Source organism: Orcinus orca, chromosome 5 (assembly GCF_937001465.1).
Source record: "Orcinus orca chromosome 5, mOrcOrc1.1, whole genome shotgun sequence".
NCBI classification, from domain to species: domain Eukaryota; kingdom Metazoa; phylum Chordata; class Mammalia; order Artiodactyla; family Delphinidae; genus Orcinus; species Orcinus orca.
In genome coordinates, this window is record NC_064563.1 from 26,743,921 (window position 1) to 26,771,733 (window position 27,813).

Below are 27,813 nucleotides of genomic sequence, written 5' to 3' on the forward strand. Positions count from 1 at the left end.
GAACTCTGGCCTGGAGAGCGGATCGGCCGCGGCTTCCGGGAGGAGTTTTGGGCCCTGCGAGCCCCCGTCGGGCGCCGCGCTTTTTCACCAGAGAGAGCTGAGGAGACGCCAGGAGCTCGCCTCGGCGTGGTTGAAGAGTGCCTCGCGTCCTCATCATGGGCGAGCATGGCCTGGAGCTGGCGTCTATGATCCCGGCCCTGCGGGAGCTGGGCAGGTAGGGCCGGGCCGGCGTCTCACGTGCTCTCCCTTCCCAGCCATGCACGTCCCGGCTCCGATCCCCTAACCCAGGCCGCGGCCCTTGTGGAGATGCTCCTCCGCTGACTTGAGCGGTTCTCCCTCAGAGAGGCCGTTGAAAGGACGCGGGGCGTCGCCGCAAACCTGCGGGTTGCGGATCCGAGGGGAGGGGTAGTCGGCTGGCCCCACTTTACCTCAGCGGCGCCGGGGAGCTCGTCCCTCTCCCCCGCCCCCCAAACCCCAGGGGGATTGCCTCCGCAGCGGGAGGGAAAGGTCCCTTCCGAACGCTTTCTGGTCACTTTCCTACATTCATTTGCTTCTTGAAAGCCTCTTTCCTTACATGGAGTACTTGACGCATGGACTTTCCCCAGTTTCTGTGCTTTATGATCGCTGGTGGAGGGATTGATTTTTACCTTTACGTTTTGACCCAAAACTACCCTCGGAAGAAAAATCACTAGTTCTGATTTCTGTCAAGGAAGGCCAGTTGCTAGGAAAAGTTCGTTTCTAAGTGAAACCATATGCCGTTCTGGAGATGGGACCCCTTTCATATCGATCATCCAGTCCTCAATCCGTTATTTTAGTCAGAAACCCCAGGGATTGGCCACAAAGTCCACAGAATATAAATGTGCACAGAGTATTGCCAACATTTGAAGATAATGTTCCATTTGCAAAAGCTCTTTTTTTTTTTCCTTTCTGTAAACCCAAGAGTAAAATCGTGTAAACCAGTATTCTGCCCGAAGAGAGTAGGTAGATGTTGATGGCTGCTGCCCCCATTCAGGACACACACAGCCTTTCCTAAACCTGACCTAAAGACGAGAAGGCAGGGTTTTTGTTCGTTTGCTTTTTTAAAAAAAAATATTTGTAACCCACTGTGAACAGAAAATAAGTGAGCTTGTACCACTGCTGCAGTTGAACTATCAATTGGAATAGTTGCTTTCCGATTTCTTGAACTGGTTGGAAACTTAGCACACAGCCACAACTGACGTTAAGCCCATGGGATATTTAATTCCCTTTCTTTTTGCAGTGCAGCTGTGTCCATCTCCACTTGTTGACCGTACAGAGACACTGACATTTAGTCTTCCTCGATTACATACATAAGAGGATATAAATGAAGGGACCATACTTGTCTTAACTGAATCATCATATTGTTGTGTGTATGATTTTTTTCCACTTTGTATGAATGTTGCAAGCATACTTGTGTTAACATTTTGTAAAGTAACATCTACCTTTCTAAAAGAAGATGAAGGCAAGTGTTCATATAGGAAGTTGATGTACAGATTTCATCTTTCAGGCTCGATGTGAAGCTCAGTGTACTTTTCCCACCTTGCTTTAATATAGAATTTGCTGATTAGTACTTCTCTTCCCTTTTCTTTCTTTCTCTGTGATACTTGTTAGTAAAAATAATAGGATCTTGGATTTATTTTTAGTCACTTTCATCAACAGAGCTTACAGTTACCTTTCACTCATTTGTAGCCATTCTAAGAGATGGAATAGAAAAACTGACCCGTAGTGAATTGTCTGATAATAGTTTTTACTTGTCATGACTTTTTCATTGCAACTGCTTCATTCAAGCTTATTCAGTCTCACAGTATCTCCATGATATAGAATGGAGCAAATATTATCACTGTTTATTAAGAATCAGAGTCACAGAAATTGAAGTACCAAAGTCAGAGAGATAGCAGTTAGTATTAGAGCTGGGTTTCAGATTCAAGCCATCAAGACCTTGTCTCCTCAGTTGTTTTTTTTTTTCTTCATTGACCATGGCAATTAGATTTCTGAAAAAAGTAAGATGTTACTGTTTTAATGTGTGGGCTCTTCTTCCTCTGTCTCTCAGGGATAAATTTTGCTTCAGTGTTTTATTCTGTTAGCACTCTTTTCTCTGCCTAGTCTCTCTGGGTGATCTCATCCACTCTTCCTGCCTTCAACTACCACCTGCTATTTGATGACTCCAAATCTGTGTCTCCAAGCCATGTTTCTTTCATATAGAACCATATATGCAACTGTATACTGGCAGACTATGTTAGTATAACCCATTTGTTCCCTGGGTGTCCTATATGCAGTTAAGACTCAATATATCCAATTTAAATTCTCTGCATATCCCAAGCGGTTTTTTTTTTTTTTTTTTTTACGGTACGCGGGCCTCTTACTGTTGTGGTCTCTCCCGTTGCGGAGCACAGGCTCCAGACGCGCAGGCTCAGCGGCCACGGCTCGCGGGCCCAGCCGCTCCGCGGCATGTGGGATCCTCCCGGACCGGGGCACGAACCCACGTCCCCTGCATCGGCAGGCGGACTCTCAACAACTGCGCCACCAGGGAAGCCCGCAAGCGGTTTTTCTTTTTGGTTTTTTTTAAAATTCCTCTTATTCACTGAGGTAGGGATATCTCAGTAAATGATACCGTGTTCACTTTTTTTTCCAGACTGGAAATCTAGGAATCATTCTTGACTCTGTATGTGCTTTCGGGCTATATCATTAGTCCTCTTTCAATCTTCACTCTCTTCCTCAGTAACTTTGTCTAGTCCCATAACTTAAAATACCATCTATATGCTGATAACTCCCAAATTTATCACTCTAGCCCAGAGATATATATTAGGTTGCTTACTCAACATCTATACTCAGAAATGAAAATTAACATATCCAAAGCAGACCTGCTGCTGATTTGTTGTCCTTAAACCTGTTCCTTCCCCAGCTTATTGTAAATGTAGGAACCAAAAGCCTAAGAATTATCCTTGATTTTTTTTTTTTTTTCCCTTACCCCTTAATAATCCATCAGCAAGTCCTGTCAACTGTACCTTTAAAAACACTTTTTGGGCTTCCCTGGTGGCGCAGTGGTTGAGAGTCTGCCTGCCCATGCAGGGGACACGGGTTCGTGACCCGGTCCGGGAAGATCCCACATGCCGCGGAGCGGCTGGGCCTGTGAGCCATGGCCGCTGAGCCTGCACGTCCGGACCCTGTGCTCCGCAACGGGAGAGGCCACAACAGTGAGAGGCCCACGTACCGCAAAAAAAAAAAAAAACACTTTTCACCATCTCCACTGCTATCACCAAAATTTCTTATCTGGACTATTACAGTAACCTCTCAGCTGATCTTTCCATTTCCACTTTTACCCACTTACAGTGGATTTCCCACTTAGCAACCAAAGTGATTTTTACAACTATAAATCATATTGTAGATTATATAACATTACTCCCCTGCTCAGAATCTTCCTTTGGTTTTCCAACATACTTAGAATAAAATCCAAATTCCTTCCCAGGGCCTCTAAGGTCTGCCATAATCTGGCCTCTGCCTACCTCTGACCTCATGGCCTTGCTCATCCTGCCTACCTCATCCCTCCCTTGCTCACTCTACTCCAATGACATTTGCTTTATTTTTTTTTAATACACCAAGATCATTCCTGCCGTCATTCCTTTGCACTCGTTTCTTCTCTCTGAACACTGGCTAGTTCCATTCAGTTGTCATTTCCAAGAACCTTCTCTGACCTTCCTGTTTAAAATTACTTTGTAATCACAAGATCTTTTCCAACAGTGATAGTTGCCATTAAAATGTTAAATGGGAAATGAGAGGGAGATGAGGGGCTGGGGAGCAGCAACATTAGCCACTAGAGGAGGTTTGGATGGTGAGAAGAAGCCAGTCATGTGAAACTGGGAGAAGTGTCTGAGATGGAATAGAAAATACAAAGATCTCTAGGTGGGAATGAGGCTACTTTTTAAAGAGGAGGAAAAGCCTGGAACATAGGGAGCAAAGATGGGAGTAGTATTAAGGATGGAAGAGTAGGCAGAGGCCAGATCCTTTAGCACTTTATAGGGCAGAATGAGGAATTAGATTTTATTTTAAGTTCAGTGGGAAGCCATTGGGGTATTTTAAACAGAGAAATAACATAATTGAATTCATGTTTTAGAAACATGTTTAACCTTCACTCACCTGCTTAGAACCCTTCAGTACAAAATTCAAACTCGTTAGTCCTTTGCGCTTTGACCTTATCTTCCCTCTTCAGCTTCATTTCCAGATACTACCTCCCTGTTCTTTGGCCATGTAGAACCTCTGACAGTTTCTAGAGCAGCTTATGTTCTTGTTCCTGACCCTTTGCACATGTTGTTTCCTCTGCTGGAATACTCACCTTCCTTCCCTTATTTTACCTGCCTAGCCCCCTAGGGACTCAGCTTTGTGTCACCTCCTCCAGGGAGCCTTGACTGATAGGTCCTGCTCAGGGCTGAGTGTCCCTCTTACGTTCTATCTTGGCTCTATTAACACTTAACCATGCTGTGTTAAAACTGCCTGCTTACTTTTTTGTCCTTTAAACTACGAATTCTTTTAGGGCAGATATATGGTACCTTGGTTTTCCTGGCGTTTGATACTTACCCCACGGGAGGTTTTCAAGTGTTTGTTAAATGTATCCAAACTTTATGTGATAAATTACCACCCAAATGTTACTTTATACTTTTGAAAAAGTATACCCTCTTAGCTCAGTTCCAAGGTAGAGGTTGCAAAATAAGAAATCCTTACTCTTCCTTGAATTTCTTTATTCTGATAATACATCTAATAAATGACAATCACTTCAAGTTTAAAAAACTGATTTTTAAAAATTATGCAAAAGAAATATGAATGCATAACCTTCTTTACAGAGTTACTTTATAGGAAACTCTGACCACCAGCCACAATCCTGGTTCCTCTCCACCACAAACCTCCTCATTAACATTTTTAAATGACACTTGTCAAATTACACTTGGTTTATGACAAAATCTCCTGACTTTGTCTAAAACAATTCATGTTATCTTGTAATTTCAGACTTAAAATTTTTTTTGTTATATTTAAATCTGTGATGTCCTATAACCTACTATGGACACCAGCCAAATGTTGCCACTGAGCGTTTCACATGTGGCTAATCTAAACTGAGTTGTGCTCTAAATGTAAGATACTGGGTTTCAAAGACTTAATTACCACCCCCCTCCAAAAGGAATGTAAACAATGTCATTAATAATTTTTATATTATTACATGTTCAGATAATATTTCGGATATATTATTGGGATTAAAATTGCCTGTTTCTTTTTACATTCTTAATGTCATTGACTACTAGAAAATTTAAAACTACACATGTGGCTTGCATTGTATTTCTATTGGTCAGTGCTGGTTTAAATAAGATAAGAAACACAAAATGTTTTCTCTTTCATGTATAAATACAACTACTTGTTCTTTGATTCTGTACACCTAGAGTTTATATTACTTGCAAATATTTATTAACTTCAGTAACTTAGTTGTTTTCTATCAAGCAAGACACAGTTCTAGGTGTGGTATAGGGGATGCAAAGGGAAGTGAAACACATTTTCTCTCCTGCAGGAGCTTATGGTCTAGTGGTGCTGCAGGAATTCATAGAGAAATAAAACATAGTCTCCACCTCTAGGAGCCTATGGTCTAGTGGCAGAGAACAGGTAGATAGATATTCCACAGGTCCGAAAAAGTTTATACATTAAGGATGAAGGAGACACAAGATGCAGAAAGATTCTTATGAACCGTTCATTCATTCAGCAAAATTTTTTGGAGTGTTTACTATGTACCAGGACCATTTCCATCATGGCAGTTATTAGCTGTAGATGCCTTGGATCCTGTACGTAATCAATTAGGATTGGACTTTGTGATTGAATAATCAAGAAAATAATTAACCTCATTTTTTCTTTTAGCATTGTTTAAGTGGGAAAACATGTACATTTATAGTACTATGTGGATGTTATAAGTTGTTATTTATATGAAATACATAATTTTATTTTGTGTAAATAACCAGATTACCTACTATATCCTCAGCTGTTTTGTCAGTAGAAGTGATGGAGTGAGCTAATCATTTATACACAACTTTCCATGAATCCTCTCTGCAGAGCTAGTTATTTCCTGCTTTGGGTGTATATGACACCTGATTAAAATTATTTGTGTGCTTTCTTACCCTCTCCCCAGTGACTTCCTTGAAGCAGGGCATCTGGTTTTATTTGTGTTTTGAATTTATTGTATTATTAAAGTCTGTACTCATCCTTTCCTCCTGTATTAATATATATTAATGATTGTCATTAGGATTAATGATAATCATCCTGTCCAAGGATTATCTCTTTACTTATACATGGTCCCAGGAAGGAAAGCCAAATTTCAAGAATCAATTGTTCAAGTCTTTCCATCTTAAGGGAAACAAAACAAAACCCTCTTGACCTCATATATTCCTTTAGTTACCACTGACTCCCAATTCTTCTCTTCATTCCATAGACAAGCTTTAGAGAGAGCATGCTATTCTCAATATTCACATTTCATCTGTTCTTCACCCTTTGCAATCTGGCTTCTGCCTTTATCTCTACACTAAAACTTTAAAATCCAAAGGACATAAAAAAATTAACTCAAAATGAATCAAAGACCTAAATGTAAAACTATAAAACTCTTAGAAGAGAACTCTTAGGGGAAAAGCTTCCCGACATTGGATTCGGCAGTAACTTCTTGGCTATGACACCAAAAGCATGACAGCGTATGAAAAAATAGATCAAATTTAAAATTAAAAATTATCAAAATTTAAAACTTTTGTGCAGCAAAGGACAGTATCAACAGAGTGAAAAGACAACCTATGGAATGAAAGTAAATGTTGCAAGTCATATATCTGATAAGGAGTTAATATCCCCAAAATATTAAGAACTACAGCCCAGTATCAACAACAAAAAGCAACCTGATTTAAAAATGAGGAAAGGGGCAGTAGATTATGAGACTCTCAAAAATGAGGAAAGGACTTAAATAGACTTTCTCCAAAGAAGAAAGACAAATGGGCAAAAAGCACATGAAAAAATGTTCAACGTCCCTAATTATTAGGGGATTGTGAATCAAAAGTACAATGAGATACCATTGCAGACCCATGAGGATGGCTGCTATTTTAAAACAACAACAACAACAAAACCAACAAGTGTTGATGAGGATAAGGAAAAATTGGAACTTTGTAAGTTGTTGGTAGCAATGTAAAATGGTGCAGCTACCGTGGAAGCAGTATGGCAGTATCTCAAAAAACTAAACATGGAAGTACCATATGATCTTGCATTTCCACTTCTAGGTATACACCCAAAATAATTGAAAGGGACTGAAACAGATACTTATACACCCATGTTCATAGAGGCATTAGTTACAGTAGCCAAAAGGTGGAAGCAATCCAAGTGTCTATGGAAACATGGATAGATAAATAAAATGTGGTATAAACACAGTAGAATATTATCTAGCCTTAAAGAGGAAGGAAATCCTGACACGTTACAACATGGATGAACTGTGAAGATGTATGCTAAGTGAAATAAGTCAGTCACAAGAGGACAAATATAGGATTCAACGTGTAGATGTAAGTAGTCAAATTCATAGAGACAGAATTGTCGGCGGGGGGAATGGGGAGGTATTGTTTAATGAGTACAGTTTCACTTTGGGAAGATGAAAAAGTTCTGGAGAGGGATGGTGGTGATGGTGTAGGATAATGTGAATGTACTTAATGCCACAGAACTGTACACTTAAAAATGGTTAAAATGGTAAATTTTTAAGTGTATTTTACCATAATAAAAAAATATATCCAAAGGACATTTTAACAAACTAGTTTTATTTGATTGTGTGGACAGCTCCCTCCTTAAAATTCTAACCTCCTTGGATTCTAGAACACATCTCTCATTGTTTTTCTTTCTGTTTCTCTGGCCCTTTCCTTTTCTCCTCGTGCCTCTACTAACCTTAACTTTGGGTTCTCTCTGGCTTTCTTATTACTTATTACATTTGCGTTCATATCCAAGGCTTCCACTACTACTAGCTCTAATAGTGGTAGATTATATAATCTCTGTAAGCACCAGTCTCCACATATGCAAATTAGGGTCTAATATCCCTATCTTATTTCTTGTGAAATATGAAATAATACAATGCGTTTAGCCTTGCTTGTTATGTACTATTATATATCGATAAGTTAATCTATATCTCTAGGCTAGGACTTGAGGTCTAGAACTGTAATTCCAAAAATCTTTTGTACATTCCACTTAGTTGTTCCCTTGAGACCTTAAACTCAGTATTTCTAAAACTGAATTTTTTTTCTTCCTGTATGTGTGCTTCCACCTGTGTTAACTGTTTGGGTGAATGGCCTCATAATCCAGCCTGGATAGAGGGCTAGATTGATTTATCAGTCTCCTCCATTAAACTGTCTTTCACCTTCCCAACAGTAGCTTCTGATGTGTTGTGTGGCGCATTATAGGTACTCAGTAAATGTTTGTTGATTACACGAATAACTGTATGATTCCTCATTATGTAGTGGAACACAGGCTTTCTATTATTATGTTCTATTCCTTGGTTATTTACACAAATCATGGAACTCAAGTTGAGTTCATTCAGGATTCTAGGATACTCTTCCTCTGCTTAATTATTGTATCTCCTTTTAATAATTTTTTTTTTTTTTTTTTTACGGTACACGGACCTCTCACTGCTGTGGCCTCTCCCGTTGCGGAGTACAGGCTCCGGACGCGCAGGCTCAGCGGCCATGGCTCACGGGCCCAGCTGCTCCGCGGCATGTGGGATCCTCCAGGACCGGGGCACAAACCCGCGTCCCCTGCATCGGCAGGCGGACTCTCAACCACTGCACCACCAGGGAGGCCCTATCGCCTTTTAATATTATTTTTTCATGATTGTTCTTAAGACTCAATATGTGTATTTTTCCCTAACATTTATTGAATTTTTATTGTGGAAAGTTTCAAACTTACAATAAAAGAGAAAATGGGGCTTCCCTTGTGGCGCAGTGGTTGAGAGTCCGCCTGCCGATTCAGGGGACACGGGTTCGTGCCCCAGTCTGGGAAGATCCCACGTGCCGTGGAGTGGCTGGGCCCGTGAGCCATGGCCGCTGAGCCTGCGTGTCCGGAGTCTGTGCTCCGCAACGGGAGAGGCCACAGCAGTGAGAGGCCCGCGTACCGCAAAAAAGAAAAAAAAAAAGAGAAAATGGTATAACTGATTTCCCATTTCACCTAATAATGATCAATTCATGGCTCGCTTCCTCTCCTCAGAGTACTTTGCAGCAAATTCCAGGCATCATTTTATCAATAAATACCAGTATTTATCTCTAAAGGATAAAGACTTTTTTGACATACCGCATACCGTTATCACACCTAAAAATATAATTTCTTAATAGCATCAGATATCTAGTCTGTGTTCAGATATTCCCAATTGTCATATATAGTTTGCTATTTTTATTTTTGATTCAGAATCCAATGTAGAGTCATATATTATAATTGGTTGATATGGCCCTTAAGTTCATTATGGGTTTCTCCTCCTCTCTTTTTTCCTGTGGAATTTCTTTGTTGAAGAAACTGTTTTCTCTTGATTTTCTAAAGATCTAGATCTGTTCAATAGAAATATAAAGGAAGCCATGTATGTAATTGAAAATTTCTAGTGGCTACATTACAAAAAGAAAGTAAGTGAAATTAATTTTAACAATATATATTATTACCATATTTTATTACTTATATGTGGAATCTAAAATATGACACAAATGAATTTATTTATGAAACAGAAACAGACTCAGACATAGAGAACAGACTTGCAGTTGCCAAAGGTGGGGGAGGGGAGGATTCGATTGGGAGTTTGAGAATAGCAGGTGCAAGCTATTATATATAGAATAGATAAACAACAAGGTCCTGTTGTATAGCACAGGGAACTATATTCAATATCCTGTAATAAACCATAATGGAAAAGAATATGAATCACTTTGCTGTACATGAGAAACTAACACAACATTGTAAATCAACTATACTTCAGTAAAAAAAGAACAAGAAAAACTTTAAAACCTCACAAAAACCCCAATGTATATTATTTAACTCAGTATATCCAGGTATTATCATTTCAACATGTAATTAATATAAAATTATTAATGCGGTATTACACATTTTTGGTAATGAATATTCAAAATCCAATGTGTATTTTATACTTGTAGCACATCCCAGTTTGGACTAACTACATATCAGGTTCCCACTAGCATGTGATAAGGGCTACCATATTGCGCAGGGCAGGTCTAGACTTTGCAGATTGGATACTTTGCAGAAGAATACTATCAGTGTCAACATTAAAACTAAGCACATTGATAAGTTCAACTTTAGAGAATTTTTTACAAATGACACTGTGAGTCCCTTTAAGGGTTAATAACATTTTATTTGTATTTTAGTTCCAGTCCAGAGGAATATAATACCGTTGTACAGAAGCCAAGACAAATTCTTTGTCAGTTCATTGACCGAATACTTACAGATGTAAATGTTGGTAAGAAACAATTATTTCTGATATGAATTTTATAACTTAAATTGTTTTCTTTTCCATGTATACACATTATACTAGCATTTTTCTCCATATAATTTTAGATATATAGTTAGCATTTATGTTAGTTACTATTTTCAAGCAAGTTCTTTACAATATTACTTGTTACATAATGTGATTTAGGCTTAATGTGATTTAGGCTTTTAAAGTAATTCTGTTTTCCTCTTTGTTATCTAGATTTTCTGCTGCTTGCTATGAGTTCTTCTTTGATATATGATATTATTATAGGTAAAAATATTCGGCCAGTTCTGTTTTAGCTAGGTCTTGTGTCAGTGGTTGAGAAACAGCAAATGCCATTAAAAAAAAACTCTTTAAATAAGGGTTGGCACCTTTGTATATGGGAGGTAATAAGATTCTGTGAGTTGTCGAATCAACTATTTCCTGTTTGTGGCAATCTAAAAGACAAATATTACCAACTTGGCAAGATGGTGTCATATGTGTCATGTCTGTTAAAATTACGTGGAAGGGATAATACAGAGTGGCATTTGGCTCATGGTTTATAAATTTAATTCCAAATTTGACACAGATTTCATGACTTAACAATAGTCATTTAGCCTTTCTTTTTCAATCAGTAAAATTATACATTCCTGAAAAATAACAAATGACTACTGAATACTTGCAGGATGTGTTTTCATATGGTACTCCATCTGTTTAGACCACTTGTCCTTACCCTGTCTGTTTGACCAACTCCTCATCATCTAGGAATCAACTCCTTCAGGCATATTCCCAGACACTTGTTTCCTCTTTTGTAGATTAGTGCAGTTAACATATAATGACTAGTTTATTTGTCTGACTCCCTCACCTGATTTTGAGGGTTTTTTTAATCCTCAGATTTTCACACAGTGCCAGGCGTATTGTAGGCCTATAGCACATGTTTGGTGAATGGATATATAACAGGTGAATACATGTGATTATTAAACATTTAAAATTAGAAAGATAGGATTGTAGTGTGTTTTTAGCCCCATCGGTTTATCATGAGCACTGTGTTGGACATAATTCTTGTCACCAAAGTTTAGTTTCTTAAAAGCACTGCCATTTAATTTGTCATGACTCTTTAAAATGAATCTTTTATTGTTTTAGTTGCTCTAGAACTTGTAAAGAAGACTGACTCTCAGCCAACCTCTGTGATGTTGCTTGATTTCATCCAGCATATCATGAAGTCCTCCCCACTTATGTTTGTAAATGTGAATGGAAGCCATGGACAAAATGAGGCCAAAGGCAGTTGTATTGGTAAGTCCTGCTGTTTGTGCATTCATTTTCAATTTCTTCTATGAATTCTACCCTCTTCTGCTCTTCTGAAATACAACATTATAAATATAACAATATGCACATTGTTACACATATTTTTGTCAAATTTGGTATAAACTGAGGGAGCAAAATTGTAATGGTTAGTTTTATTTCATGCATCCTTATTGTTTTCTTTTATTATTAACTAGGTACCCAGAATGGAGTGGAAGTAATTGAATATGTTCATATGCCATTGAAAACTTTAGAAGTTTTCTTTTTTCTGATTTTGGTAATCTCTTTGTTCTAGATCAGGCGTTAGCAAACCATGGCCCACAGGCTGGCCGCCTGTTTCTGTGAACAAAGTTTTATTGGAACACAGCCATGATCATTCGTTTACTTATTGTCTGCAACTACTTCAAAGGCAACACTGAGTAGTGGACATGGAGATCATATGGCCCTCAAGCCTAAAATGCTACTTTTGTCTCTTTATTGGCTTCCTCATAAAGAGGTGTAAAGCACATAGCTTTTTCTTTTTCTGTACAATGCATAGAGTATTTAAAAAATTTTTTGCTTGAATTTAAGACTCAACTTTGATAGTATGTCCTCTAAAAAGTCTTTTCTGACCATTACTGACTGCCTACTCTAGGACTGGCTTAGTTGCTCTTTCTTTATGCTGTTAGTACAGGGTGTTCTATATTTCTTCTATCATAGTAGTTTTTAAACTATATTATAAATACCTGTTTGTCTAATATTCTTTGCTATACTGATTTTTAAAAAACAGGTTATAACCCATTTAGTGGGTATTGAAGATGAAATATAATTGACTAGAAAATATCATAGTACATTGCATGTAATAAGTACATGCAATGTACATGTAATAAGTACATGAAACTTTTGTTTCACATATTTAAATTTTAAAAATATGCATATGTATACTGGGTTGTGATATAAAATATATCTCTTAGTTGCAGTTAAGAAGTTCGAGAAACTATATTATAGGATTCAGGAGGACAGGACTATGACTGATTTGTTCTTATGCATCTGAGACAGAGTCACTACTCAATAATATTTGTTGAAGGAGTGATAATTACTATTTATTGAGCCTTTATTTAACTTGAGGCACTATGCTGAGAATTTCAAATATATTATCTTACTTGATCAGGGTAGCATATAAAGTAGGTGTCATTATTCCCCTTTCATAGATGAAGTTACAGAAGTTTAGAGAAATGAAAAGTTCACACGACTGATAAGTGGAGAGCTAGGAACTTGTCTGACACCAAAATTGGTATTCTAAATTATTATAATATATTTCCATTGTGTAGGGAATGTTTTAGACTATTTTGTTAGTGAAGTTTACACTTTAAAAATAAATCATCAAGCATTTAGCAAATTGATTGGCACTCTGATGTATTTATTTATTTAATATCTTTTTTGTTTGTTTATTTCAAAGAATTCAGTAACTGGATCATAACAAGACTTCTACGGATTGCAGCAACTCCATCCTGTCACATGTTACACAAAAAAATCTGTGAAGTCATCTGCTCATTATTATTTCTTTTTAAAAGCAAGAGTCCTGCCATTTTTGGAGTACTGACGAAGGAATTATTATATCTTTTTGAAGATTTGATTTACCTCCACGAAAGAGATGCAACGGGACACTTTGTGGAATGGCCAGTGGTAGTTAGCCGATTTTTAAGTCAATTAGATGAACATGTAGGGTATTTACAACCAGCTCCTTTGCAGTTCATGAACATGCAAAATTTAGAGTTTATCGAAGTCACTTTATTAACGGTTCTTATTCGTATTATTGCAATTGTGTTTTTTAGAAGGCAAGAACTCTTACTTTGGCGGATAGTTTGTGTTCTGCTAGAGTATGGTAGTCCAAAAGTTAAATCCTTAGCAATTAGCCTTTTAACTGAACTCTTTGAGCTTGGAGGACTACCGGCACAACCAGCCAGCACTTTTTTCAGCTCATTTTTGGAATTATTAAAACACCTTGTAGAAATGGATGCTGACCAATTGAAACTCTATGAAGAGCCATTGTCAAAGCTGATAAAGACACTATTCCCCTTTGAAGCAGAAGCTTATAGAAATGTTGAGCCTGTCTATTTAAATATGCTGCTAGAAAAACTCTGTGTCATGTTTGAAGATGGTGTGCTTATGCAGCTTAAGTCTGATTTGCTAAAAGCAGCTTTGTGCCATTTACTGCAGTATTTCCTTAGATATGTGCCAGCTGGGTATGAATCTGCTTTACAAGTCAGGAAGGTTCACGTGAGAAATATTTGTAGAGCTCTTGTGGATGTGCTTGGAGTTCAGGTAGATGCAGAGGTAAGTCATTTGTAAGGTTACTTGTTAAGCATGTAATTTGTTCTTAATTTAAGTGTATGCATATATGCAAGATTAATAATGAGAAAATAAAATATCTTTAATAATGTACATTCAGAATGGGATGATTTTCATAATCTATTTTGGCTTCCTATTATGGATTTTTAATTTGATTTTAGAAACATTTGTGCACTACATTGGTAATGAACTGCCAATGGAGTTTTAAAGTAGAGTTTGTGAAGTGTAAACATGTTCGTTGCATTATTAATTAAAAAGGAGCCAGTTATCAACTTCATTGCAAAAACTTTGAGCACTCACATAGATTTTTCTTTGACAGGTTATAATCAGTCACTTCTAGAAAACCTATGGGTATATTAGTACTAGTCATGCCAAATTATGCCTTTTTTTTCTATTTGGACTGTGGGAGACACTACAATAAAATAGATATACAATAAATTGATTAAATATTTTAGTTTATTTTATCTGTAAGTCTTTCTAGATTTGTAGTATAAAAGAAGTTAGTAATTCCCTTGTAGAATTTTTCTTTGTGTCATTTTGGTTTAGGGAAAAGCAGGTTATAGAGAGAAGGATTTGTCTTAGGCCTTCTAAGACTATAGACCATAGTTCTAGATATACAACTATACATATGTCGATGTATAGACTGAAATAATATAGATTAACTTAGGTTTTTGTTTGTCTGATGAGACTCTGAAAATAATTTACCTTATTTGACATCTTACTACCTAATGCATTTTTGCTATGAATAATATAAACTTATTTTCTAAGAATTAGTTTTTTAAATTATTTTTGCTTTCTCAGTATTTGTTGGGCCCACTTTATGCAGCCTTAAAAATGGAAAGTATGGAAATCATTGAGGAGGTTCAGTGCCAAATTCAACAGGAAAACCTCAGCAGTAATAGCGATGGACTGTCACCCAAAAGGCGTCGACTCAGCTCATCTCTTAACTCTTCCAAAAGAGCACCAAAACAGACAGAGGAGTATGACCTTCATTCAGTTTGTATTTAGCCACTTAATAAAACTTTAGTCACTTAAAAATCATCTTTATGTAAGTGCTTTGACTTAAATACACAAAGAACATTTGTTCTTTCTATAGGTAGTCAAAGGAATGCTTAAAATATCTTAATAGTGCTTGTAGTCTATTCTAGTATAAGAGATTTCATGGCTAAATATGGTTACTTAAAAGACTTTTTAAGTCTTTACTTGCCTAATTTAACTTTTTAATACATGAAAAATCTCTGAGACTTTACATCTATAAGCAATTTAAAAAATGTTAACAAACTATTTTTTTGTAATGTAGCCAAAGAATTCCCATGCTTCAGCCAACTATAAAAGTTGTTTTAAATTTCAATAGTTGTAGGGTCCCTGGCAGTCCAGTGGTTAGGACTCGGCGCTTTCACTGCCGTGGCCCAGGTTCAATCCCTGATTGGGGAACTAAGATCCCAGAAGCCGCACAGTGTGGCCAAAAAAAAAAAAAATTTCAGTAGTTGCCATTACATGCTATCTTTTGTTTTAAATATTTTTCATATGTGAGCAAAATTATATAAGTTCATATGAATATGAATATCTTTATACTCTGGTTATAATTAATTACAGAACTAAACATGTGGATATGAACAAAAAGAGCATATTATGGAGTGCACTGATACAGAAGGCTGAGTCCCTTCAGGTTTTCCTTGAATTCAATAACCTGAAGAATCCTGTTATTGAGACTTTAGAAGGAATCGCTGTCATCCTACAACTGACTGCTCTGTGTACTGTTCATTGTTCTCATCAAAACATGGACTGGTAAAACAACTTGTATTTTCTGGGTGGGTTTTGTGTAATAAATTTGAATTTATTGTTTTAGAAGACCTCTTTATTCACTTGATTTTTGTGACCTTAGAACACAAACATTTCAGTGAAATAGAAATTTTTTTTTTGAGCACCTGCTAAATGCCAGATACTGTGTTATGTACTGTACATATCTTATTTAATCTTTACAACAGTTCTGTGAATGAAGTAAATGCTATTATGTCCACTTTACACACTAGAAATTGAGGCTCAGAGAAATTGAGGCTCGTTTTTGTCTGAAGCCTAAACTAACTTTCCTGGGCAGAAAAGTAGAACACATTTTTATACAACTCAGAAGCCAGTGCTCTTCTAGCCAAACGTTTCGTCAAGAGAACTTTGCCCTTTGATCATAAAAGTAGGAATTTAAAACTCGTTAGAGGTATATTTTCAGTTTAGCGTTCTTAATATAGGCTAATTATCAGAAGAAACAAAGTGTGAACCCCCTCTGAAGATTTAGTCTTATTTTTACTGCCACATTATAGACCAACACTCCTGGTTAATTTTTTACATAATCATTTATTCTGTATTTTCTGACTCTTAACTAGCTAATACAAAGTTATGAAGGCGATTTTAAAGAAACTATAATAATTCAGATTGCATTAAATTTGGAATTTGAGATAACTTGAAGGAATAGCTAATTAGGTTGAAGTCTGCCTTTCTCATATAATTAAGAAACGGTTTACACAGGCATATCTTCTGTTATTTTAAAGCCTGGTGGTGTCACATTTAGGTATCATAGATTAGCTTTACCAAATCCTGAGTGATTTAGGCATAAAGGGATTAAACTTAAAATAATAATGATACATTCATTGATATGCACATTTACTTTGAATTAGTTTAAAGTTATAGGTTAGTTTCATACTCACAATTTTTTTTAATTAGTTTATTTATTTTTGGCTGCGTTGGGTCTTCTGCTGCGCACAGGCTTTCTCTAGTTGCAGCGAGCCGGGGCTACTCTTCCTTGCGGTGCGCAGGCTTCTCATTGCAGTGGCTTCTCTTGTTGCGGAGCACAGGCTCTAGGTGCGTGGCCTTCAGTAGTTGTGGCATGTGGGCTCAATAGTTGTGGCTTGAGAGCTCTAGAGTGCAGGCTCAGTAGTTGTGGCGCACGGGCTTAGTTGCTCTGCACCATGTGGGATCTTCCCAGACCAGGGCTTGAACCCGTATCCCCTGCATTGGTAGGTGGATTCTTAACCACTGCACCACCAGGGAAGTCCCATACTCAAAGTTTCTTTTGGCTTACTACGGTACTAGTTTTGACTATAACAAAATTCATTTTAATTCTATGTCTTAAAAAATGTTTTAACTGCAGCTACTGTGATTTCAAGGACTGTCAACAGAAATGTAAGAAGAAACCTTCAGTAGTGATAACTTGGATGTCTTTGGATTTTTACACAAAAGTGCTTAAGAGCTGCAGGACTTTGTTAGAATCTGTTCAGAAACCTGACCTGGAGGCAATTATTGACAAAGTGGTAAAAATATATGATGCTTTGATGTATATTCAAGGTGAGTACAAAAACCCAATAGATCAAAATAACCTTAAAAGGTAATCAGTATAGAATAGGTTTTCTCTTTTGCCTAAGGCTTAAATATGCAATTGTTGGGACTACCCAAAAGTTTTTTCTTGACTTTAGTTCTATTAAGCTGAGTAATTTGTAAGTTCTGAATTTATTTGTCTAACATTTTGATTTATTCTTTTTCAGTCAATAGAAACTATAACTTTAAAATTTTTGATTTGAGAATCTGAAGAATGCTATGCTTCTTCTCCTAAAAAACATATAAATGCATTTTTTTTTTTTTTTTGCGGTACGCGGGCCTCTCACTGTTGTGGCCTCTCCCATTGTGGAGCACAGGCTCCGGATGCGCAGGCTCAGCAGCCATGGCTCACGGGCCCAGCCGCTCCGCGGCACGTGGGATCCTCCTGGACCAGGGCACGAACCCGTGTCCCCTGCATCGGCAGGCGGACTCTCAACCACTGCGCCACCAGGGAAGCCCCCGTAAATACATATTTTTATAAAGTCACATTTAATTCCTTTGAATTCACAGACCTCAGAACATCATCTCTGTGTTAAGAACCCCTGTTTATTGAATGTTTGCTGTAATTCCACTTGTAAAAGATGTTTAGAATGTCTTTTTTTAATTGAAAGAAGACACAGGTAAATATGATTAAAGAAAAGGTATAATTAATCACCTATTGTGTATTTCTGTAGTAAAAACTTCATTTGAAGATCATATCCTGGAAGACTTATGTGGAATGCTCTCACTTCCGTGGATTTGTTCCCATTCTGATGATGGCTCTTTAAAGTTGACCACATTTGCCACCAGCCTTCTAACAGTAAGCCAGAGGATTTCAGATAGCTACTGTAAGTGGTCACAAAATTCTTTATGTGTGATTTGCTTTCTTTTCATTTATCTCTATATAGGACTTCTAACACTTATCATTTCTATTTTTTCAATAATTAGAAGAGAAGGTACATTTTTTAATAATTTAAAAAGAAGGAGTTAGATGTATAGAAAGGAGTAAATTGTAGGATTTGTACATCCTCAACTCTATTCTGCCAACATTGTTCTCCAAAGATGTCATTCCAGTTTATATTTCTGTTAGCAGAATATGTGAGTTCCTGTTGTTTCATATCCTCACCAGCACTTGGCATTGTCAAATTTTAAAATTTTGTTATCTTAAAAAAAAAAAGAGGGAATTCCTTGGCCGTCCAGTGGTTAGGACTCTGTGCTCTCACTGCAGAAGGCCCAGGTTCGATCCCTGGTCAGGTAGCTAAAATCCCACAAGCCACGCAGTGCGGCTAAAAAAAAAAAGAAAGAAAGAATGTCAGAGACGTAACTACCTAAACAAACATGTTTTTTGCTATCTGATGGGTGTTTCAATTTGGATTTCCATGATTATCTAGTAAGATTGGGCATAGACCTTTTTCAGTGCACGTGCTTTATTTTTGGAAAAGGAGCTTTTAATTAAATACTATATGTATTTTAAATGTTATTTGACTTTACAACAGAGAATAAATATGTGTGTGTGTGTGTGTGTGTGTGTGTGTATATAAAATTAACACTTAGAAATCTTGATTAATAGACTTAATTTTTTCAGCACCACAGGCACAGTCACGATGCATATTTCTTCTAACTCTTTTTCCAAGAAGAATATACCTTGAGTGGAGAACCGCAGTTTACAACTGGGCCCTGCAGAGCTCCCATGAAGTAATCCGGACAAGTTGTATTAATGGATTTTTTATCTTATTACAGCAGCAGAATTCTTATAACAGAGTTCCCAAGATTCTTATGTATGTATTAATATTTTAATTTGAATATACAACTTGATTGGACAGATATCATATATGCAAATTTATGTTTATTGCTGGGTATATAGAACAAACATTGCTTTTAGTTTTAGAATTAAAAATTTTTTCCTTCTACCTTTTGTTTTACCAGTACTTTTGCCTCAAATTAAACAAGACTATTTAGACCACAAAATTAAGCAAGAAGGTTTAGTACTTTTTGTTTTTTTCCCCATAGAGATAAAGTCAAAGATGATTCTGACATTGTCAAGAAAGAATTTGCATCTATACTTGGTCAGCTTGTCTGTACACTTCATGGCATGTTTTATTTGACAAGTTCTTTATCAGAGCCTTTCTCTGAACATAGACGTACTGACCTCTTATGTAAGAGCCTAAAAGTCACTTCTCAACATGAATGTTCATCTTCTCGACTAAAAGTGTCTGTTTGCAAGCCATTCCTTTTCCTACTGAAAAAAAAATTACCTAGTCCTGTGAAACTTGGTGAGTGGTTTGTTATGATTTATTTAATATTTTAAAACCTATTTAAGGGCTTCCCTAGTGGTGCAGTGGTTGAGAGTCTGCCTGCCGATGCAGGGGACACGGGTTTGTGCCTCGGTCCGGGAAGATCCCACATGCCGCGGAGCGGCTGGGCCCGTGAGCCATGGCCATTGAGCTTGCGCGTCTGGAGCCTGTGCTCCACAACGGGAGAGGCCACAACAGTGAGAGGCCCACATACCACAAAAAAAAAAAAAAAAAAAAAAACTATTTAAGCTCTGTTTTTAAAATCAGTGGTGGAATTAGGCTAAAGCCTTAAAAAATTAGACTTGCTTGATAGAGTCAATGCTTATGTAATGATCATTCATAAAAGGGATGTCTGGTATTAGACTGTATCACAGAACTAACAATGGAAGTAATTTTTAGATTTTCTAAATGCTTTTGTGATTTGACAGTATAATGGGGCATACCTGATGTTTGTTTCAATATTGTGAGTTTCAGTATTCTGTATCCTCTTCAGTGATCCCAGGGACCTTGTTAATGTGTCCCCTGCCACTACTTTGGACCTTAAAACTTCAAATAGTTAGATACTTTGCCCAGCTGAGGAGTATGGATTGTATCTTTGCTGCTTTCCGATGGTAATGGTGTATGGATTTGTTGGGAGCATGAGATGTATACACATACTTGGAAGATTGCTTTGTTTGTGTAATAAATTACAACTTGCCCTCAAGTTTTCAAAACAATGTATGACAGGTGATTTCTAGGACTCCCTAAATCTAGTAATGTAATGTAATGTAATATAAGATTAACAGGAACTGCCCTGGTGATCCAGTGGTAGAAAACCCGCCTTACAGTGTAGGGCACGCAGGTTCAATCCCTGGTCAGGGAACTAAGATCCCACACCCACGGGGCAACTAAGCCCCTGCGCCACAGCTACTGAGCTTGTGCTTCCTGGAGCCTGCGCGCAACAACTAGAGAGAGAAAACCCGTATGCCACAACTAGAGAGAAGCCTGTGCACCACAGCGAACAGCCCGAGCACTGCAGTGAAAGATCCCGCATGCCGCAACTAAGACCTGACGCAGCCAAAAATAAATAAAATAAATAAATAATAAATAAATCTGTAAAAACAAAGTAAGATTAACAGTAAGGCTAAGCTTGCCCTTAATTCACAGTTCTTTAGATTAGTGAAATGTGCTTTTAAATCTATCCCAGTAATATAATGATCTACAAAATCTAAGTGACTAGTCATTTTAAAACTTTAAAAAATTCTAGAATTTATTTTAGATTTAAATTATGTGTAACTTTTATTAAGTAAAAGTAAATTTAAATTTATAAGTATTCAGTTTTATAAGTATTCAGTATTTATTCGTTTTAATCCTCCACAATTCTGTGTGCTTTACAAATTTAAACACTAAATATTGACTTTATTAGACAACTTAGCATTCTTTGTAGTATATTATTTATTGACAGTATTTTTATAGTAAAACTTTTCTGTTTACTGTGTTAAATTAAGTATTTTATGCTTTTGCCCTTTAGCTTTCATAGATAATCTGTATCATCTTTGTAAGCACCTTGATTTTAGAGAAAATGAAACAGATGTAAAAATGGTTCTTGGAACTTTATTAAATTTAATGGAAGATCCAGACAAGGATGTTAGAGTGGCTTTTAGTGGAAATATCAAGCATATATTGGAATCCTTGGATGCTGAAGATGGATTTATAAAAGAGGTTGATGATTTTTATTGTAAATTTAAAATTTTATTTTACTTTATTTTTATTTTATTTTATTAAAATTTTATTTTATTTAAATTTTATTTTTTTGTGTTTTCATAAACCTGACTTTAAAAATTTAACTAGTTAATTTTATTGGTCTAGCTTTTTGTCTTAAGAATGAAGGAAGCATATACACATGCTCAGATCTCAAGAAATAATGAGTTGAAGGATACCTTGATTCTTACAACAGGGGATATTGGAAGGTATGTTTGGCAGCTTTTGTATACTTCCTTATTTATTTTGGCCATTTTCCTTTATTGTTTGCCTGCTGTTAGAAATGGTGATAGGAACAGGAATAAAGACACAGACCTACTGGAGAACAGACTTGAGGATATGGGGAGGGGGAAGGGTGAGCTGTGACAAAGCGAGAGAGAGGCATGGACATATATACACTAACAAACGTAAGGTAGATAGCTAGTGGGAAGCAGCTGCATGGCACAGGGATATCAGCTCAGTGCTTTGTGACCGCCTGGAGGGGTGGGATAAGGAGGGTGGGAGGGAGGGATATGCAACAGGGAAGAGATATGGGAACATATGTATATGTATAACTGATTCACTTTGTTATATAGCAGAAACTAACACACCACTGTAAAGCAATTATACCCCAATAAAGATGTTAAAAAAAAAAAGAATCAAGAACATAAAACAGTTAAAATTCTAATTTGTGTACATTTTTGTTGCAGAGAAGCTTAAGAGATGACTAATAAAAGATTTTCAAGTATAAAAAAAGAGAAATGGTGTTAGGAGAGATGTAATGTTATAGGAAGAAGTGTGATATCAGTATGCATTTATTTGTGGATTTCCATTTATTTTCAGAACATTGATGGTAACTTTTTTTTTTTAATAATTTTAGGGCAGCAAAAGGGGATTTGGTACCTTTTGCACTCTTGCACTTATTGCATTGTTTATTATCCAAGTCAGCATCTGTCTCTGGAGCAGCATACACAGAAATTAGAGCTCTGGTTGCAGCTAAAAGTGTTAAACTGCAAAACTTTTTCAGCCAGTATAAGAAACCCATCTGTCAGGTGAGAGTCAGCATTGGCCTTGACTATAGGAAATAGAATTACTTTGCAAAAGTTAAAAAAAGAACACATATATGTTTTACTTTTCTTGCTTTAAAAAAGAGGTATTTTTAAAAATGGTTTATTTAAAAGAATCTAAATCTCATCATTTTTATATTTTCGTATCTTGGTCTGAAGATATTGTTTATAAATGGGAGAGGGGAAAAATCTTATAATAATTATTACTCTCTATTGTTAATCTGTTAAGAGAAGCCTTTCTGTATTAGCCTTTCTTTTAGTGATAATAAACTTTTTTATGCCTTGATATTATAGATAAGGCACTTTGTTTTAAAAAAAAAAAGGTTGATTCAAGGCTGAAAAGTAAGGATATGTTAAAATACAGGCTTTGCACTGTGTTAGTGGTGTAATCCTTAGCAAGATATTCAAGTTTCTTAACTAAGCCTGGTTACTTCATCTGTAAAAGGGAGTATATGCACAATCTACCTCATTAAGGTTGTTACAAAAATTAAATGAACTAATTTAGGTAATATGTTTAGAACACTGTCCAATACTGTCCTTTATGTTAACTTAAAACATATTAGTTAAATGTTCTTCCTTGTGTGAAAACTAATAAATCATTTTGCTTTAGTTTTTGGTAGAATCCCTCCACTCCAGTCAGATGACAGTGCTTCCTAGTACTCCATGCCAGAATGCTGAGATGCGGAAACAAGATGTGGCTCACCAGAGAGAAATGGCTTTAAATACCTTGTCTGAAATTGCCAATGTTTTTGACTTTCCTGATCTTAATCGTTTCCTTACTGTAAGTTGCAAAGTATAGTTGACTTAATTGAGGTTTTCAATTTAATATTTTGTGTTTATTCCATTCTAGATTTTTTTTAAAGAAAATCTGGCAAGTACAATGTAGACCATAGATTTTCAAATTTGCATGTTTTCCTTTGACTTTGATATGATAATATTACTTATGTTATAAAAGTGAAATACGTGTTGATTTGAGTCATTGCTCTATAGAGTTAGTTATCTTGAAAGGTTCATACTATTTAATTAATGCTAATTAGTTCAGTTTACTGAGCCCTTATGTCTTTAGTGCTATGATTGGTTCCATTGGTAATGGAAAGTCTAATATGATCTTACCTACCCCTAAGGAGTTGGAGTAATATAGTACAAACTAGTGCTGTAGATGACCTGTGAATTCAGATGATAGAGTTTGTAGTATGGAGTAGTTTGGGAAGCCTTTGAAAAGTCATTAGTGGGGCTGAGGTTTGAAAGATGGATGGTGTAGATTATCTTCTTATGTTTTCCTGAAGGCAAAGTTTATTTTTCTTAGTTAATATTATAATAGTGATCCATGCAGAATTTTTCTCTACAGTATTATCATATTTTAACAAAGTTAAATTGCATGTAAATTGGACAAATCCTAGAAGGAAATATGATACTATACACTAAGGACCACAAAGATATTCTTAATTTTTCCCTCAGTAGTTCCATCTGGGAGCCCCAAAGCACAGATGTTTATTGCAACATTTTCCAAGTAGCAGATAGACAAAACCCAGAGAAGAAACTAGGTGTCTAATATTTAGGTCCTAGAATATTATGTACCTTAACATAATAATTATAAATACTTTAGAGAAACTACCTTATAATGTCATAACAGTCTTACAGGATTAATATTAAGTTGAAAGGCATAACAGAAATAAGGTTTAAGTGTCTCTGAGGGCAGGGCCTGAGTGTTATTTGCTGTCACATCTTCGGTGCCTAGGATAGTGGCTGACATGTAGTAGTTGTTCATTAGATACATAATAAATGAAAGATCATCCATTTTATGTTTGGAATTTTGTGTATTATTTTATGAACGAGATCTTAAAGGAAACAGACCAAAATCAAAGTAGATTTGTTGCCATGTTGGAATGGTGGGTGTGTTAAAAAGGTTTTCTTTAATATTGCAGCATCAACTTTTTAATTTAAAAAATTTAAAATATTGTATTTATGGCTACTCTTGCTTATTGTCTAAATACTATAGTTAGCTCAAATAGTAAATCAGGCTTGGAACCACTGCCTTAAGAGCATGAGTACATTTTAACACATACTCATGAGAAATTATTTTCTTTGCTACTTGTACATTAGCTTATTTATTGTCTGTCTCTCCCCCTCTGCAGTGTAAACTCTGTGCCATCAGGGACCTTGTCTATTTTTTCACTGCTGTATCTGAAGTGCCTGAATCGTAATAGATGCTCGTTAAATATGTGTTGAATGAATAAATGGTATATCTGAATTCAGATATGTTGTATGTGGACTCCAAATTTGTGTGGCATTTTAAATTATTTTTGAACATAGCTTATATGAATATTTTATCACCTGGACAAATGTACTTTTTAGTAATTGTAGTGTTTCTTTTTCAGAGAACGTTACAAGTTCTGCTACCTGACCTTGCTGCCAAAGCAAGCCCTGCAGCTTCTGCTCTCATTCGAACTTTAGGAAAACAATTAAATGTCAATCGTAGAGAGATTTTAATAAATAATTTCAAGTATATTTTTTCCCATTTGGTCTGTTCCTGTTCCAAGGATGAATTAGAACGTGCCCTTCATTATCTAAAGGTAATTGAATATTTGTTTATATTTTACTCTTTTGTTTAAATTAGCATTATAGGAAAGCTGTTGTGACATTCTTATAGGAAATAGAGTGAGTAGTTTATAGTCTATCTGTAGTTATCTGTCTATCCTAGGGTAATATAAGTTCAAATGGTACGTAAATAAGCTTTGCCCTGGGCCAAGGAGAGTATTAAATAGAATTATTCTTTTGTTATATTCTTTGATTATTTTACCATAATGGTATATGATAGGTAGTCATCCATTCATGGATCAGATTCTCAGCTAATTTCATTTTTTTTTTTTAATTTTATTTATTTATTTATTTTTATTTTGGCTGTGCCGGGTCTTAGTTGGGGCATGTGGGATCTTCACTGTGGCATGCAGACTTCCTAGTTGCAGCATGCAGACTTCTTAGTTGTGGCATGTGGGCTTCTTATTTACAGCACACGGACTCTTAGTTGTGGCATGCATGTCGGATCTAGTTCCCCGACCAGGGATCAAACCTGGGACCCCTGCATTGAGAGCATGGAGTCCTTCCCACTGGACCACCAGGGAAGTCCCAGCTAATTTCATTTTAGAATTTATTAATTGATTGGAGCTGTAAAATGACTAATGATATGCAAGTAATTACATCTATTGGAAGAGGCAGTATCCTTCAACTGTAGTACAGTGTCAGCCCTGAGTTTAGTTACTTAGTGCTCTGATTACAGTTTGGCCCAGTTTCTTGCTAGTTTTCAAATTTAAAATTATAGCTTGTGTTTCTTTTTTTGGTGTTATAGTAGCAACAGTATCTGAGCAATAAGAGGCTGTATGGGAACAAGAGAACCTATCAGATATGCATATGTAACTCTACTCTTTTTCTCTGATGTTAATTTATTTCACATATTTCATGATATGCCAGCTATGGATCTCTTTCCACATGAGACTTTTTGAATATTGAGTGTATTTATTCATTCTGAGAAAGAAAATCTTTATTGTAAAGGTGGAATGATAATAACATTTCAGTGCTTCTTACTACATGCCAGAAATTTTACTAAACAATTTTTATGGATCATTTCACTTGGATAACTCCTCACAGTTACCCAGTGAGATAAAAGTACTATTTTTCCATTTGATAGATGAGAAAACTAAGGCAGAGAAAGGTCAGATTAGGTTACTTGTCTAAGTCACAGCACAACTAATAAATGATAAAGCTGGAATTTAGATATCAGCAGTCTGACCAGAAAGACTGTGCTCTGAGCCACTGATTTTCCTGTCAGGGTTACATTTCCATGAATAATGAGTGAATGACATTTTGAACCTTTATAGAAAACTAGACTCCGTTTTTAAAATTTTATTTCAAAATAAAGTCTGATCACTTATTTTCATTACCTGTAGCCCATGGCAGACCTACCAGGAGAAATCAAGGTCAGAATCCTTTTCCAATGACTTTTTTATATCATTAGTAATTCTTGTCACCTGATCTAGAGCTCCTGATTAACTAATAGTGTATTAAAATCAGTATACTTATTTCCAAGATACTAGTATGGAGAAAAAAAAAAAACTTGTTTCTTAAATTTCTGAAATGTGTCTTTGGGTTAGAATGAAACAGAAATTGAACTCGGGAGCCTGTTGAGACAAGATTTCCAAGGACTGCATAATGAATTATTGCTACGTATTGGAGAACACTATCAACAGGTTTTCAATGGTTTGTCAATACTTGCCTCATTTGCATCTAGTGATGATCCATATCAGGGCCCAAGAGATATCACGTCACCCGAACTAATGGTAAGGAATATGTTGTATGGGTTTTTTGCTTGGTTTTTCTCCTTTTTGTGGCTTAATTATGAAATTGGAGAAACAGGTGTTTTATATATTTTCCAAATGTTAGAGATTTATTTAAATTTTCAATTGGGATTTTTATTTTGAAAAGGCTGATGATTTAAATTACATGGTCACAGCATACATATTAGCATTGAAAAATATGCATTTTCATATGATCTTAGATTTTATTTTTTCATTGGGTAAAAATGTTCATTTTTCTTCACCACTTTTTCACTGTAGATTAGAGTGCGTTTGTAGCTCCCCACACTACCCCTTCCGTGGCATGACATGCTAACTTTATCACTTCTAACTATATTTAAATCCATTGTTAGATTTAAGATAAGTTAGAAAATATGTTATTCCTTTTTCTTTCCTTGTCTTAAATTCGTATCTGAAATCATCTTACTATTTTATTTCTTCACCTGAAAAAACATAAATCCTGAGGCTTACTATTTTTTCTTTTGATTGCTTTCATTCTTTCAAGAGACTCAAATTTTGCTGATATTTTGCTGATATTTTGACTATCAGCAAAATATCTTGAGAGGTTTCTATCTCTGCTTTCTCATTTCCCATTCATTCTTTAGCTTATTCTAGCCTGACTCTGTTCTAAATATTCTACTGAAATTCTCATCTTAAGGTCAAAAGCAGTCTTCCTGCTATCACATCTAATGGTCACTTCTCTTTTCCTATCTTATTCGGCTTCCAGTAGCATTCAGTACAACTGACCATCCTTTCTTATGTGGCATCTGTGACACTGCATTTTCTTGATTTTCTTTTTGCTTCACTGTCTACTCATTCTTTTTTTTAAAATTTATTTTATTGAAGTATAGTATAGTTGATTTACAATGTGTTAATTTCTGCTGTATAGCAAAGTGATTCAGTTAACATACATA

The 27,813-nt window shown here is 36.1% G+C and overlaps 1 protein-coding gene across 5 annotated transcripts in view; it reads left to right on the forward strand.

The window, feature by feature from the left end:
• Nucleotides 1-27,813, forward strand: part of ATR (ATR serine/threonine kinase) — a 104,266-nt gene continuing 76,453 nt past the window's right edge. For 2 of the 5 annotated variants that reach the window (XM_033402778.2, XM_049709824.1), the window contains exons 1-17: nt 24-214; nt 10,410-10,501; nt 11,636-11,785; nt 13,233-14,110; nt 14,927-15,105; nt 15,722-15,913; nt 17,268-17,461; nt 18,166-18,318; nt 19,056-19,248; nt 19,481-19,743; nt 21,275-21,465; nt 21,613-21,713; nt 22,364-22,535; nt 23,161-23,331; nt 24,929-25,123; nt 26,495-26,524; nt 26,699-26,884. In XM_033402778.2, the coding sequence (XP_033258669.1) occupies nt 156-214; nt 10,410-10,501; nt 11,636-11,785; nt 13,233-14,110; nt 14,927-15,105; nt 15,722-15,913; nt 17,268-17,461; nt 18,166-18,318; nt 19,056-19,248; nt 19,481-19,743; nt 21,275-21,465; nt 21,613-21,713; nt 22,364-22,535; nt 23,161-23,331; nt 24,929-25,123; nt 26,495-26,524; nt 26,699-26,884 (3,399 nt within the window). In that variant the 5' untranslated portion in view covers nt 24-155. Of the gene's footprint in view, nt 215-10,409; nt 10,502-11,635; nt 11,786-13,232; nt 14,111-14,926; nt 15,106-15,721; nt 15,914-17,267; nt 17,462-18,165; nt 18,319-19,055; nt 19,249-19,480; nt 19,744-21,274; nt 21,466-21,612; nt 21,714-22,363; nt 22,536-23,160; nt 23,332-24,928; nt 25,124-26,494; nt 26,525-26,698; nt 26,885-27,813 lie in introns of all 5 variants that reach the window. The other 3 variants (XM_033402776.1, XM_033402777.2, XM_004278242.3) reach the window with 3 other exon arrangements.